Source organism: Centruroides vittatus, unplaced genomic scaffold (genome assembly GCF_030686945.1).
Source record: "Centruroides vittatus isolate TY-2023 unplaced genomic scaffold, ASM3068694v2 contig_538, whole genome shotgun sequence".
Taxonomy (NCBI): domain Eukaryota; kingdom Metazoa; phylum Arthropoda; class Arachnida; order Scorpiones; family Buthidae; genus Centruroides; species Centruroides vittatus.
Window position 1 is genome coordinate 115,153 of NW_027122316.1, and position 16,355 is coordinate 131,507.

Below are 16,355 nucleotides of genomic sequence, written 5' to 3' on the forward strand. Positions count from 1 at the left end.
CGCTTCTAAACTAATAATTCTATATCCAGGGCATTGATTTTCCAAACACGTGGCTGTCTCCTCGAAATATTTTTGTTTTTGATACGAAGTCGATCCTATATTTTAATCAAAATTATCTGGTGCTTTAAATTCTTCGGAAAATGTAGAATTTTCTAAATTTTCTTGACCATCATTTGCAATATTCATGTTATTCTCGGAGTCTGTTTGTTTTGGTCGTCTTCCTCCACTCCGACCTCGCGGTTTTCCTTTCCTTCTCAGTCCAAATGCTTGCTTTGTCGATCTTTTTGTACGTGGCATAATTATTTAAATAAAAAAACCTTTAAAAACTAAAAAACGTCGATTTTACACAGATAAATAACTAGTAAACGCTCAAAAAATAACACAACACTCTACTAGTCAATAGCGACAAAACACACTCACTGCGCAAGCACATCGGTAATAACCAATAGGCAGTCACGAAAATATCCTCTGACCAATCACAGCGAGTATAAGATTGAAAGTTTAGCCAATAAAAGAGCTTATAACTACGAACAGACCGCTCCTTTGTCTAAACGAAGTTGAGAGCGGGAAAGACAAAGAGACAAGCTTTCGAACGATATACGACATGAGCCGCCATCTTGAAAATATCGACTATGACTGCCGTTCAAAATTTGACTAAAATGACAATTTTAGAAAAAATAGCAGACGATATATCATAGTAAATTATTTTATTTTTATTAATTTTGACCTTATTATTTCGTATTTTTGGAAAATTTTAATAGATTTTGGCGCACAAAACTATGTATAATCGGAAAATTGGAAAATCCAAAAATCGATATTTTGGTCGATTTTAGTGAAATTTCTGCCCGTGTGTCCCCTTAAAGGAAAAGTATGATACAGGGATACCACAGTACTAATTTGAGGTGGAGAGCATATATTTTAAATTAAATAAATTAGAAATATCATTAAAAATTGCAGTTTGGCATTGTGAAGATGGCACAATAATTGCTTGTTACTATGTAATATACCAGGCATGGGCAAATGCGGCTCTCGCTGGAAGTGCTATCTTTCCAGCCTTACCATACTACCTGCCACGACAGTACAGAACTGCAGCTCCCATGCATTTTGCAAAACCTACATTTCGGCTCTCACTGAACTCTTGCTTGCTCACCTCTGTAATATACTGTATATAACTGATTTACCTGAAAAACACTATATCATCACTTCTGACCCATTCAAGCACTTAGCTCTGAATTGTCAGTTTCTAAGTGCCTGTCAACAATATTACGTGAGGACTAGCTCTATGTAGACCGTTGTTTTCTTACTAAATCAAATTTGATTTCTGATCCATTACTGCAATATTCTGTTAATGGCAAGATAATGACTACTTGATATGTAACTACCGACTGTTTTTTGTTTTTTTTTTTTTTTCAAGCTCCGATGGTCTATAAAACCAAGACAAGTGTAAATAACCAAATGAATTTATTACCAAAAGTTAGGAACAAACATGATTACTTTCGACATAATCGCCGCAAAGATTGAGGCATTTGTCATATCTGTGGACTAGCTTTTCCATCCTCTCGTCGTAGAATGTTGCCGCCAATGACTCGAGATGGGCCCTACCATTGTTTTGAAGATCATCATTAGTCTCAAACCTCTGCCCTCTTAGCCACTTTTTCTGTTCAGGAAAGAGGTGGCAGTCGCTTGGCGGTAAATTGGAGCTCTACGCTGGGTGTCTAAAGATGGTGAAGATGTCCACCCAGCTTGGAACTTTTTAATATGTGAAGATATCCACCTCTTTCCTGAAATGAAAACGTGGCTAGCGGGGCAGATGTTTGAGAGTAATGACAATCTTCAAAACAATGGTAGGGCCAATCTCGAGTCATTGATGGCAACATTCTATGACGAGGGGATGGAAAAGCCTGTCCACAGATATGACAAATGCCTCAATCTTTGTGGCGATTATGTTGAAAAGTAACCATGTTTGTACCTAACTTTGGTAATAAATTCATTTTGTTATTTACACTTGTCTTTGTTTTATGGACCATTGGAGCTTAAAAAACAGCTCTTGTATATTACAGAAGTAGAATGATTAAATCAAAGTAATATTTGAACTGATACTTCATTTCACTTTTTAATATTTTTATGCTGCACCAAGATTTTTCTTGTCATTTGTCACATGAATTCTTCAGTTATTTCTTCAAATTCTTACAGAAAATAATTTTAAGATGTTTGACCAAACAGAGGAACTATTGTCATCCATTTTCTGTTATAAGCTATTACAGTTGATATATTTTTACAATTTCTTTAAATTTTTCTTGTGTCTTTAATGTAATTTTAGTGTAATTTTAAGACAAAAGCATATAAAAAAAATGCATGTATATAATATAATATTTGTGTAATTTCTAGGAGCAGATTGTAAAATTTTCATTTGGAATGTGGGCACAGGAGAAATATTTTCTCAAATAGACCATCCCGATCTGATCTTTCACTGTAGCTGGAACTGGGATGGAAGTCGTCTTGTCACCACATGCAAGGACAGGAAGATCAGGATTTACAACCCGAGGACTGGCGATTTAGAAATGGTATGCTGACTTCTGGTATCGGATGTTTGATTCTTTATTAGTTTATATGTCTATTGGTGAAATTAATTAAAAAATCGATTAGTCATAGATTTGATACAAAAATGTTGTTTTCTTACTAAGTGCAGGCAATTGATGAATATTGTAGTAAGCATTGTTTTCATAATTGGGAAAAAATCTTAGATATGAAAAAATTAAAACTTTGGTTTTCTTAGACTTATTCTTCTAGGTATTATAAAAAAAAAATACTTCAAAATTTCTTAAATGACCCATAAGTCTTTCTCAAAACTCAGTCTGGCAACAATACAAAAATATTTTGTTATAGTAGGAACGAAGGTAATAAAATAATCTTGCAATCTTTTTGTAGACTATAAAACCTAAAACGTGACAAAATATCAAAATGTAGTTTGAGAGAATTTCTTAAAAATGAGTTGGTAAATTAGAAGCATTTTGTTCTTCAAAACAATGAGTGATGCACATTACACTACATTTTAACTATAGTAGGACTATACCTATTAATCAAATGAAATGAAATCATGATATTACAGAAATTAATACTGTGTTTAATTTGTGTAATATCATGGTTTCGTATCATTTGACTAATAGTATGATCTTGCTATAGTAAAACCTCGTTAACTTGAAATTTAATGGGGGGAAACCTGAGTTTGTTTCAAGTTAAGAAGTTCAATATTCCATTTTTCTCAAATTATTCTGTGGCCATAAATTTCCTGTTATCAAGCATAGAATGATTAGAGTTGTACTTTTTGTAGGGTATTGTTGAGGTGTCTCTGTTCCAGTAAGAATGCTGGTAACATTCTGTATCAGTAATAGGGTGTCAACACAAGGTTGTAATGGTGAGGTGGTGTGTTTGACTGGCTCGGTAATTTTTGTTTATCTTAATTGTCTGTGTTTATATGAAATATAAAGGAAAATGAAGATCGTTTTAATTGAAACCTATTTTTCTGTGAACCCTTTAATTACTTACTTAACCTTAAAAATTTTTAAAACAAATCATTTCCAATGAAATTCTGATGTTACCTCAATTAAAAGTATTAACAACTTCCAGTTAGGGTTTTCTCTATAATATAACCACATTATCAACTGTGCCCAGGACCTGTCGATAGTTTGGAGTCTGTGGAGTTTAACTAGTGAGGTTTTACTGTATATAATTTTATACATTGCTAATTCTTGAATTTCTACAATACTTCTCTTTCACTATATAGTATTATTTCAATGTTTGTGGAACAATGGTGGTAAAGTGCAACTTGAGTCATATGTGGCGCTCAAATGGCAATAATGTAGCTCTTGCTATATATTATCTTACTGTTCAGCATTTTTCAATGTAAAGTTTCGATAGCATCACTCTATCCTTTGAAAAATGATAAAAGTACTTTGTTAGAATGGATAAATCAAATTATGTCAACAGAGTAAATAAAAGGAGTATGTGCAATTAGCAATTTCCCTTAGTGACAGCTTTAATTTGGCCAGTTCAGATCTCATTTTCCTTAGTACATGTTCTATGGCAAAAGTCTGACATCTTAACAGAAAGCTGTCTTGGAGCAACACTTGCTGGCTGTCAAAATCTTCTAGCAGAGGTGCTAATGACATAAAAAATTCTCCTAAAAGATAAAATCAACCAACGAAGTGAAGTAATAAAAATGAATTAAGAATTGTGTTGTTTTTTTGTTGATTGTGTAAAAGTGCTTATTTTTTTCATACTTCTAGTATCTAAAAGTACCAGATTCACATATCAGATCCTGTATCTAATATCTCATACCTTACAGCAATATTTAAGATTAAATGTACATTAATAATTTTATGATGATCCAAAAGCCAATTATTCATTAACTTTACTGCAGTATCTTATTTAATACTACTGAAGATGAGATAAATTCACTGTTTTGTAGCATGTTAATGCAATTATTCAGTTGCTGTCATTTCTGTATGTCGCTACACGTCATTACCATTGTCCCGAAATTGTTATGTCTGTATGTGTGTATGATTTATAGCTTTTGTTCAGATCAGCTCTTCTAAAAATGAGAAAAGTTCATCATGATTTAAATTTGATTGACACCAATTAAGGTGTGTTTGTTGCCACATTGGCTCTTGCACAATTGATACCTTATGTGTGGCTCTGTGCAACTTTAGTTGGCCATCCCTGCTACATAGTCAAGTGTTTTGGAACACTAATAACCATTAAAAGTAATTTTTAAATAATAACAATTAGTATGTAATATTGAATTGTTTTGTTTTCTTGTCCCTATTTTTCTCACTGATAAATCTCTTTTAGTTCACAAGATAGTTTTGTAATATAATTTTAAAATATGTTTTAATGTTTAATATTAAATTTTATTTCAAATATAATTGTAGGAAGCGATGGGCCACGAAGGAGCAAAGCCTCAACGTGCTATTTATTTGAGAAATGGAAGAATTTTTACCACAGGATTTTCTCGCATGAGTGAACGACAATATGCATTACGTAACGAGGTTAGCATTTTTTTCATTTAAAAAAGCTCATGTTGCTAGGTGATTAAATGGAAACTTCTTGCATATTTTTTGGAATAATTTCCATGATATTAATCTACATGTATTATCTGTAAATTGATGATTAAACTGAACTTTTTAATATGAATTAATTAATTAAAAAAGATTTTTTTTTATTCCAGTCATCTCTTAAAGACCCCATTATTCTAGAAACGTTAGATACAAGCAACGGTGTCTTATATCCATTCTACGACCCAGATGTTAATCTTCTTTATCTTTGTGCCAAGGTACATTTTATTAATGTAGTAGCAATTCTTGGTTATGAAAAATTAAAAATTACTATTATAATGAAATTAGAATGTTGAAATATTTAAATTGGTGGATATACAATAATCAGAAATAATTTGATATTGTAACATGAGGGGGAAAAAATATATGAAATTGTGTATTCATGAAATTACCAAAAATATATGGTGAGAGTTAAGACAGAAACAATTTTTATTTTAAAAATATTGTGGACCATTATTTTCTCTGTTCAAAGTTCCTGTGATATGGAGGAAATGATGCTTGTGTTGTTATACAGATTATATTTTATATTACATTGTAATGTAATAAAACAAAAATGTGTGTATTTTCTGTCAGACTGTATGACTAATGTTATAACAATAAATTTATTTTTAGATGAATGCCACCAGTATACACTATAAACAGTAAATTCAAAAGTTATAAACTGTAATTTTAAGATAATGAATTTGTCAATAGAGTGATACTTTTATAATTCCATTTGATATTGATGATGATGATTGATTGGCATTAATTATTATCAGACTGATAATTCATACACATTAGGTTGGTCTTGTAAGAACACAGATTAACAGTTGTGTGGGTTGTAGATGACATACTGATGATCAGTTTATCTGCATCATTTATATATTGATGATGCATTAAGTGTATGAAAGATGATGATTTCTTGTAATGAGATTTCAATAGTCTTGATAAATGTAGTAGTATTTTAGTCCTTTTCGTCGGATTTCAAGCTGGTTTGGTGATTGTTGGTTTTGACTCTGAAAATTTAATAATAATGGCATAGTTTGTCTAATAACTCAGATTCTGTCTTAAATATCAAAACGATTCTACTTTTTTTGATAAAAGTATTATTTTACTTGCAGTTGGGAAAACATGTAGTTTGTAATGTAATCTGTAAAAGTTGTATGGTGTAGAAACAATAACTTGAATTCAGTTTGAAATAATACATAGAGGAAATAAATTAATGACTTTTTTGAGTTTTTAAAATTTTTGCAGTATTAGTTTTATGTTTGTTTTATTTTGTACAAAAATAGTTTTATATTGTCTTAACACCAGATGAAAATTTTATTAAAGTTTAAGTTTTCTTTTTAATTTCAGGGCGACAGCAACATCCGATACTTTGAAATCACGGACGAGGCGCCGTACGTTCACTACATCAGCACATTTCAATCTTCCGAGCCCCAAAGAGGAATGGGAGTTATGCCAAAGAGAGGTTGCGATGTTCACCAATGTGAAATTGGAAGGTATTTGAATTTGATTATTGATGCTTGTAATAGTAATGGTACTCTGTACCGAGTACCATAACAATGTATGTTACATAAATTTTTCAAAGTACATCCATTTTTAATTTTACATTAACTTAATTTGTTCTTTCTAAAAGCTGTTTCATCTTTGACAATAAGACAAAATGAACTAATGTACACCAAAATATTGAGCTATAATTATAATTAATTTTTAAATTTTTCATGAAAATGTAACTTGGTTTAAATGACATGCATATAAATCATCTAAATAAGTTTTATTTATTTATTGTACATTTAAGGAAGTGTCTATGGACAATTGATTTTCCACTTGCATTTTAACAATGTACCCACAAACAAACAGCATTAAAACCTGATACATTATAAACTACAAGCCAGCCAATGCCATACATTATTGGCATTATTTGACTTGATTAATTATAATTTTTAATTAAATAATTTGATTTATTAAAAGATGGTGCCTAATGTCTCCCTCTAGTACCAAATTGCCAAATTGTTTCATAATTTATTGGGTATTATAGTCCAATAACATACAGAATTGGTTGGCTTGCAATGCATCCACATTATTTCAGACTTATTTGTATAGTTTTTAGTCAATTTATATGAATATAAGTTTTTGATTTTATACAAAAATGAATATTTCATATTCATTTTTATATTTATGTAAATTAAATTTGATTGGAAATTTCAATTAAACTGATAAACATAAATTACATTTTTATTTTAATTAAAATATTATATCAATGATGATAGATTAAATAGCATTACATAATTTAGTCTCGATCCTTACATCATACAATATGTGAAATTATTTGATTATGAAATCATTCAAATCACAGAGAATTGAAATTGATTTGTTAACATACTTCTTGAAAAAGTTTGAATCTTTTGATTTATTTTTAAAATCGCACTGTGTTTGCCTGATTTGTCTCCAGTCATTATTCCATGTTTACTACATCATTGAAAAGAAGAAATTATATGATAAATTCCAGCAATATTGGAAAAGTAAACATTTTTAACCTTGAAAGGCCTGCTTCAGCTCTTATACACTTTATTTTTCCAATTAAATATTGCTGGAATTTAATGTATGATTTTCTTTTGTTTACTATCCCAGTTCTAGTTTTTGTAACCTTTTTAGTGCTACAGTATTGTTCAACACACTCAAATTCCATAAGCACCAAAACTCATATTTTACAGGAATAACAAAAGGCAATTAATATTGTGTACAAAAGTGCAAGATTTTTTTATATGAAGGTTTGTTATAATCATGAAATTACCTATTACTGATGAAACACAACAACAAGAAAAAAATGAGTCATATAAGAGGTTTCCTCAGCAATGTACACTGACCGATTAAGTGAGAACTTATTACAAGTATGGGCAATTTCACTGGTTGAATGTTTTCAAGATTTTTGCAGAAGCAGCTTTCCTGTGTAGACAACAATACAATGCTAATGCAATTAAAACTTTATTGCTTCAAACTATTTTAAGTTTTTTTTTTTACACCAGAATAGTCTACAATAAATACCTAAACAGGAATGTTTATGCCTCTGTTGTGTAATAAAGATGACAAAATCATTGCAGGAATGCTTGTCTTCAGTTTATTATTAAACTAAATATAGTAAATTGTTAGTATAATGATATTGAAGGGTTGTTCACATATCTTTGTTTAGTGAAATAGTCAAAAATGCCAGAACAAGTGTACTGCCAAATGAAGAATTTTTATACTTGAGTGTCATTAAAATTAAGATATAACTACATGGCTTCCAAATGAATGCTACTATTTTAAATTACTTTAACTATGTTAATTATGAGAAGTATGCAACGTATTATACCAATTGATAGAATAACTGACAGTTGTTATTCTATCATCTATATTCAAATGTCCTTCTTACTGCTACTAAAAAGCACTGTAAACAAAAAATAGCAATTTTGACTTTCTCATTTTTTCCAACAAATTGGCCAGCCTTCTTTAGCAGCCTGTCTCAGGTTATCAAACAAAATGAACTAGAAGATTATGATTTTGAATGCTGTTTTTTATTTAGTTTTCGTTCAGGCTGATAAAGAAGGCTGAAGACATTTGTTTTGTAATAAAAATTTACTGGGAAAAGGTGAGGAAGGTGATTTATTGTGGTTTAGTAGAAATGTTCCGGGTTTTGAAGAAATCTGCACTTGAAATAGAGGTTATGTAATAGAGATGGTGTTTTGTGTTCTGTAGTTTGCAAAGTCAGAACTGCTCGTCATTTAACATGACTAATCTTCAAGAGCTGTAGAATTGTGGCTGCCTTGGGAGGAGTGACAACGGATATGTCATTGTGAATATAGGAAGAATTTGAATATTGGTTGGATGTGTGCCACATGACATGAATTACACATGTTGAGAAATTGTGATGGGCAAATGTGAAACTTTCACAGTTTTTCAATATTTTAATGTATCTTATAACATTCTCCGATAATAAACATAATTACATTAATTTAAAATTGTAGCATTCTTTTTGGAATATTCTATATTTACATACGTACACACTTCATTTTTTTCTGCGTAGTACTGATATTTAGAGCTAATGCTGCATAATTTGGTATGCTTTCTTACACAATTCTGTCAATTTATCTGTAACTAAGTTTATTGTTTGCAGTGTAATGAGAAAACAACTGATGCAAAAAAGTAGTGGCAACATTCATAATCACAGATCCATCTCTTTTAGAATTTTGATAAAAGTCTAATTCTTGATTGTACTGTTTTTTAATCAAAATGTTCTCAATAAAATGCTACTCTGTGTCATTGCATTGTACTCTCTGGCACATGTTTTTATTTTGTTAGGAAATGGTACAGGCTTTGGGTTATGTTGGTCATCTGAAATTGTAATTTTTACTTAAACGTTTACACCATTACATTTAACCATTTACCATTACATTTTACTTTCTTCAGTACTTATAAGTTTGGATTACAAATTTTCAGTTGTTCTATAATATACATATGAATCTTTACTCTTGCTTCCTTCACTAATTGTTGCCACAATACATGCTTTAGCAGAGCAGCTTACAATTATAGTTACTTGACTAAAGCAATGTCTTCCAAGCTGCATGGAATATTTGAGTTATTTCCATTATGATGATGGATTTGTGACTTTCTACAATATTCACCCATATTTGTTGCACGGCAATGTTTATAGTTAATTTTTTTGCATTTATTATTCCTGATCAAGAGAGATTTGCAAAGTGATAATGCAAAGTTTGAAAAGGAAAACCATGTAAATGTGTTTAATGTGTTTTGGAATTGTGCATGCCAAATTGTTATTGATAAATGGCAATATTTATCTTGTGCCTGTGTATGTTGACCTAACAAAAGGTTGGTCATCCAATATTTTATGATGATACTTATATGGCACACAATAGCACAAGTGTTTTGAGTGTTTTAAATTATTTTTGCACTTTCCTAACAAGATTTTTGAGTTTTTTCCATTTGATATATAAATCTTTAGGAAAGCTTTATTGGAGGATGTCTCAATTATTATTTTTTCTAAAATGATGCTATGTCATTTAGCGCATTTTCTTCGCAACAAATTCTTAGCCAATATCTCACTGTTTTCCAAATCTGTATGGCCCAACTTGTTTCCTTTTTGAAATCGGTAATGTGAAATTAGAGCACAAATGCAATATTCATAAAGCCCATTAGACTATAAACTGGTATGTATTTAGACAGTGTATCAACAAATTATTTATGCACTGCTCTATTTTTTCATTATTTTTATGTTTATACTGTTTACAAATTGTTTCTTTGTTCAGAAATTGAAAAGCTCTGATGGACTAGTTTCATACTACTTGACATTTTTTCCATTTTGTCTAAAATTTTCTTTTCTCCCAGGAAAAATTGCTGCTACTGGTTCTCCATCAACATATGTAAACATGCAGTAAATTTAACCCTACAGTAATAACGTCATTAAAGTGTAAAATAAACTTTAAAAAATGATCAGAATTTGTGTTGCCAGATGAAAGAGGAAGTATTCAGTAAACCGAAACACATTTACTTAAGACAAATTTTTACTTTAATTTTGTTAATGGTATTTTTAATCATTTATTCTCTTAAATTGAAAAACTTTTAGACGACTACTAACCTGTCAGTAAATAATGTTTATATTCATTTGTTACATGATAACTAACTTTGTTTTTTGATCTGTTACTGTACATATAATTGTAATTCCATTATCAAAGTTTGATTAATGACCTTAAGGCATTCTATTCTTAGTCTATAATACTTTTCCAAGGGATCTGCACAAACCTTTGGGAAATGGTCCCAATGGATTTGGTTGAATAGCTAATTTCTGAATATTAATACTATCATTTAAATAATGCTTAATTTGTACATAGTAAATGATTTTTCTATTATTGCAATTTGCGTGTGTATGAAATTAAGATACCTTCTATTTTTTAACAAATCGGTTTGCTATTGAAGAAAAGCTGATATTTGAGATTTGTATTGCCAATTAATTTATTGAATGAAATAATTTTTTTAATTTCAGATTTTACAAATTACATTCTCGTGGCTTCTGTGAAGTCATTTCGTTTACTGTGCCAAGAAAGGTACTTTTCTTTTTTCCGAAATTTAAAGGTTATAAGTTTCTTACTAGTAAATTTATCTAACATTTTTCAGTCCGAACTATTCCAAGACGATCTGTATCCTCCCACTCTGGCCGACGTTCCCGCAATTTCTGCAGAAGAGTGGTCCGATGGCAAAAATGCCGAGCCGATATTGGTCGGTAAAGATAAAATCGTCGTCGTTATTCGTTGCAGGCAAAATATTTATTTTCGTAAATTTATCATTCTAGTTTTCTCTGAAAGATGGCTACATTCCTGCTAAAAAACAAGAATTAAAGGTGACGAAGAAACCAAATATTTTGGACAAAATGCCCGCAAAGAACTCGAATGTGTCGGCTGGAACGGCTGATTCGTCGGTAAATATTGTTTTTATTTGCACGTTTGTTGTAAGAGATTCGAGATTCAAAGTACGATAATCACGTACATTTTAAGTTCAGTCATTTAATTGAATAACTCATTTAAGATTCTTAAATGCAGATAATTAAATTATAATGGGTATTCCAGTGTGGGATAATTTTACATTTAGACAGTGCAAAATACGTTGTAAATAACATCTTTAATACCTTAATTTTCTAGCACAAAACGATAATAAAACTGTTTTTGGTCTAATACTAAGATCTTTATCAAGTCAAGTAACGTTCCAATATTTGGAAATCAAATATGTTAATAACTTATTACATTATATTATTTTACATTCACTACATAATAATCACTACAGGAGTGATTATTACGTAAGTCTAGAATTGGGATCGACTTGAGGAGCGAAGCAACAAAACAAGTGTTCAGAAATATTCGAAAAGAGGGATAAAATTAAAATAATAAATCAAAATACAGTGAAATTTTGTTAATATGCTTTGAAGTTTTTTTATAAACAGTGCTTGCATTGTTGTATGAACTAAAATGCTTTCTATTTGCAAACATTCTGTAAGTGGAAGTGTCTTGCTTTTAAAAATCTTGCAAAGGCTTTTTCTTGGTGAAAATAGAATTTTTGGGAGAAGAAAAACTTATACAAATTTTTGGTAATTTACTTTATTTTTAGAGAGATTTAGTTATTTGGCACCTGTGGATGAATTTTTTTAATCAAGCAGCTGATGATTTTTACATTTTATGCTTTTCCACTCTTGGTTATTTGTGAGTCCACTGTCGCATATTTCAAAATTTCTCACTTCTGTTTTGGTCCGTATTTGCCTGACAAAGTAAAAAAATGTGCAAATTATTTAATTTTTTATTGCCAAAGTTATCATAAAATATAGAACAGATGAAGACAATCCTTTTCACAACCATATCTATACTGTATTTTATGATGACTCTCACATTAAAGTATAAACTGATCCCTGAATTGCTTTAATTTTAACCTCAATTATCTTAGACAATTGTTAACAATTAATCTTTAAAATATATCATGTATATTAAATTAATAGTTCTTATATTTTATAACAGCCAGGAAAGTAATAGAAGGAAGGATTGGTAGAGTTTTGACTCTTTGTGAGCTCCAAAAATACATTTAAAAAACCCTCTCCATACAAAATTTATGTATGCATGTGTCATCTGTTTACAAAATATCTCAGAATTGGTTGAACAACAAATTTTCAGATATTGACAAGGATTTTTCTGTATGTAAGACACCGATACTATTAAACTTTTCTAGTTAAAGATCATGGGTATAAGGGGGAGAGGGGGATTTTAAGGTCAGACTTAATGAAAATTTTATTTGTTATTGGTCTTTGTTTACTCATTCCTACCCCCGAAAGCAAGGCCTTTATCCTTTCACGACAATAGTAATTTTCTTTTTATAAAATCTTGTAACAGGTTGCACTATGCACAATTTTAACTTTGAGTCATACTTTTAATGTTCTTTTAAACATAAATATTTTGTTTTGAAAAATAAATTTCTCAAAATTCAACAAAAGTTATTCCTTTTGAGCCTTTAAATTTTATAAAAATTTTATATTGTATAATTGAAAATTATTGAACTTCCTTCTTTGTTGAGAATGTCAAGCAAACAAAAGATAACATACAATTAAAAAATATATTGGTATATATAGTAACTTAATGTTTAATTTTATTATATGATCTGATATTTTGATTTATAAATGCTTAAACATTTTAAATATTAGAATAAAATCTAAAATTAGCATTCTTTTATGCTAGCATGTGCCTCAGAGGCAACAGGTAAGAGAATTATTCTTAAAGTTGGATGTAATGTGCAGATTATGGTCAAAGAATTAAGAATAAAGTTTTCTTGTGTTTTTTTTTCTTTTAAAGAATCAAAAGATGGACGAACTGGTGGAAGAGGTCAGAAAAATGAAGGCCGCGTTATTGAAGCATGAAATTCGAATCAGAGATCTAGAGAAAAAGTTAGAATCTCCGGGAGGAAGACTGGCAGGAAACAAACCCGTCCATTCCAGTGCCAACAGTCACGGCGACTCGGGTCTCATGCCGGACGAAGTGTAACGTTCCTGTCTGCTTGCTCTCGCCGACGGTCCGCCCCAATCTAGTCTACTCGGAGACGACGTGTACAAACGACCGGCGGCGGTCTTTCCGCGTCGACGGCGGGAGACGGCCCGGCCGGGGGATTTTTCAAAAAGGAAAACAAGACGCCGGCAGTTCTACATCTTTTTGTTCATCTCCAAATTAGAACTGATCTTTATTTTGTCAAATTGAGTTTTTTGCCACGGTATCTATACACGAACGTGTATCTCGTTTGTCATGCAATAGTTCATGACCGTGTTCCCTTCGAGTTCAAATTTAAGGTATGTGAAATGTGTGCATGTGGTGTGTGGCTGTAAAATGTGAATAATTTTCCAGTTTTACAGAATATTTCTGGGATATATTGAGTCGAACGATTTATAGATATTAAGATATACATAATTAATACATTATTGTTTTGCAGTCGTATCGTAACGGGGGATTACTTATATTAACGGCATTCCAGTTTCGAAAAATGTCCAAATATTTTTAAAAAGATTTTTTTAAAATACATTCCATTAAAGGAAGGCTTATTTATATATATATATATGTGACATTATCATGCATCATTTTATACAAATGCCATCAAAATCTTGCTACAATAATTAAGAATCCATCTTTTTTTTATTATTAAACCTATTTTTTTAAATGCATATATTTTTTGTCAATAATTGCAGATATTATTAATTCTGAATATATTATTGCTATGCAAATGTATCCCACGGAAGATGCTTCTAAAGAGGATTATGTTAAAATTTAGTATCTGTGATATTACAGATACTAAACATTGTGATTTATGCTTTTTTTTATATAAAAGGAAAAAAAAAAATAAAGCATCTCGCAGAGATGTGAATGTATTTAATTCTTTTTTATTAATGGATGAGCTAAAACTGTTTCGAACCCATACATCGTCTGTCTTCCAGTCAATGTCAGAATTTTCTTACGTCTTAATACAAGAAATTATATTTCTATAAGAGAAAAACGGGAGAACAATGAGATTCTTGCAATTCATGATACCAAAAAATTATTTGCTAGGTGTATAATTATTGTGCTTATATTGTTCTTGGTTAACAAAATTATTTTCGAATCGAGGATGCAATGTTTTTCGACAATAAATCCTTTAAAAAATTCATTTAGATTCCTCTGGTTTCTTGTGTCGCGACGGCGGAAACAATTTGTAAGGAATCAAAAGTATTCGTTTGCATTTACCGTAAGGTATATTTTAAAAACCGTCGTCCGAGTATCCATAATATTGAGATGTCGTTCCTCTGTCAAACATTTAGAGTCAGTCATTTTAATCGCTTTAGTGTAGAGTTTTAGATAAATTGAAAAATATTAAATTTATAAAACTAACAGAGGGAAGATTTTCAGCAACCCGACATATTGGAAATTTGTGATCGGGAGGAAAAACCAATGCAACAGTTTTGCAATGGAATATCGAATATAGCATCATCAGATACAAAGATTTTCTTCTTAGTTTAGTAAGCAGTTTCTGAATGCTTTTATGCAATCTGAAAGAATGTAATGCAAGAAGAATGGGGTAAAACCAAGAAATATTTTTCCCGGTTGTCAGAGATTTAATTCGATAATGTTATATTTGAATAAATTTAAGTTCATTTGAAAATTACACTGGATGCAATTATTTGACTTGTTCTCTAGTGTGCCAGAGGTTCAAAAATTCATATAGATTCATTTCTAGAGAAATGCAAACTTGGAAACCATTATGTTTATATAATGCCGTACGTAATTTTTAACACGGTAGCTTTACAGTTTTGGAATTGAGTTAATTTGCCAGTATTTTAACCATGTTAATTATTATTTATAACAGAGAAGCTCAAAAATTGGTGCAATTTTATAATTATGCTCCTATTTTTTTGACGTTGCATTTCTCTAAATCATTTGAAATAAATCTTAAACAAGAATTAGAATAGTTAGAAAGATTCCTGTTTTAACATACACATACTTTCAGTAGCCAGATAATTTGATTGGATAAAAAGGAAACAGATAAAATAGATGTCTGTGGCCATTTCAGATTAAAAAGGTTACCACAGTGTTCTTCCTTTTTTTGCTCGCGATATTCAAGACGAAGACTTGTTTTATTACAGATATAGCAATACACTGGCAGAGACAACCAATGCTGGCTAAATGGATAGGTGCAGTAGGGGAGGAATCGGTACTCTGCGGGGCCCCCGTATTCCGGCGGTTCTCGGCTCCTCGACCGCCGTCTCGGTATAGTCGAAGCTTTTACGAATTGTAAGAAAAATAGAATATTACACTTATCGGCCAGATGGCCAAAGCCTACCACCCAGAGGCTCAAGATTGAATCCAAGGATTCAATCTTGTGCCCCCTGAAGATTGGGAGAGTGGTCTGTCTCTAACCACCATACTACCTCCTTTGGGTCTGGCCAAACCCACAATGGACCTAAAGTAAGGTCCTCATTGTTTCCACGCTTTGGGTGCTGTTTTCAAAGGAAATTACCGGTTTGCCTCAGAAATTTGGGAATTTACCGTGTGTAACACATCAATTTACACGTCAAATATCACATTTCAAATTAAGACCTAGAAAGTTCAATTTAAATACAGCAGATATCCATTTGACAAGAAAATTGTAATGTAAATTAAGTAAAACAATGCCCTAATGCTAACTTGACCCGTAACACACTTTCAAAGGCTATTT

General features: G+C 30.9%; 1 protein-coding gene across 2 annotated transcripts in view; it reads left to right on the forward strand.

Moving 5' to 3' along the window:
* The window catches only part of LOC136978444 (coronin-1C-like), a 40,364-nt gene extending 25,059 nt beyond the window's left edge, over positions 1–15,305 (forward strand). Inside the window, exons 4-12 of one of the 2 annotated variants that reach the window (XM_067274145.1) lie at positions 2,389–2,564; positions 4,932–5,048; positions 5,228–5,332; positions 6,450–6,595; positions 11,134–11,194; positions 11,265–11,366; positions 11,440–11,565; positions 13,361–13,381; positions 13,475–15,305. In XM_067274145.1, the coding sequence (XP_067130246.1) occupies positions 2,389–2,564; positions 4,932–5,048; positions 5,228–5,332; positions 6,450–6,595; positions 11,134–11,194; positions 11,265–11,366; positions 11,440–11,565; positions 13,361–13,381; positions 13,475–13,663 (1,043 nt within the window). In that variant the 3' untranslated portion in view covers positions 13,664–15,305. The remainder of the gene's footprint in view (positions 1–2,388; positions 2,565–4,931; positions 5,049–5,227; positions 5,333–6,449; positions 6,596–11,133; positions 11,195–11,264; positions 11,367–11,439; positions 11,566–13,360; positions 13,382–13,474) is intronic. The other variant, XM_067274146.1, reaches the window with a different exon arrangement.
* The last annotated feature ends 1,050 nt before the right edge of the window (positions 15,306–16,355 follow it).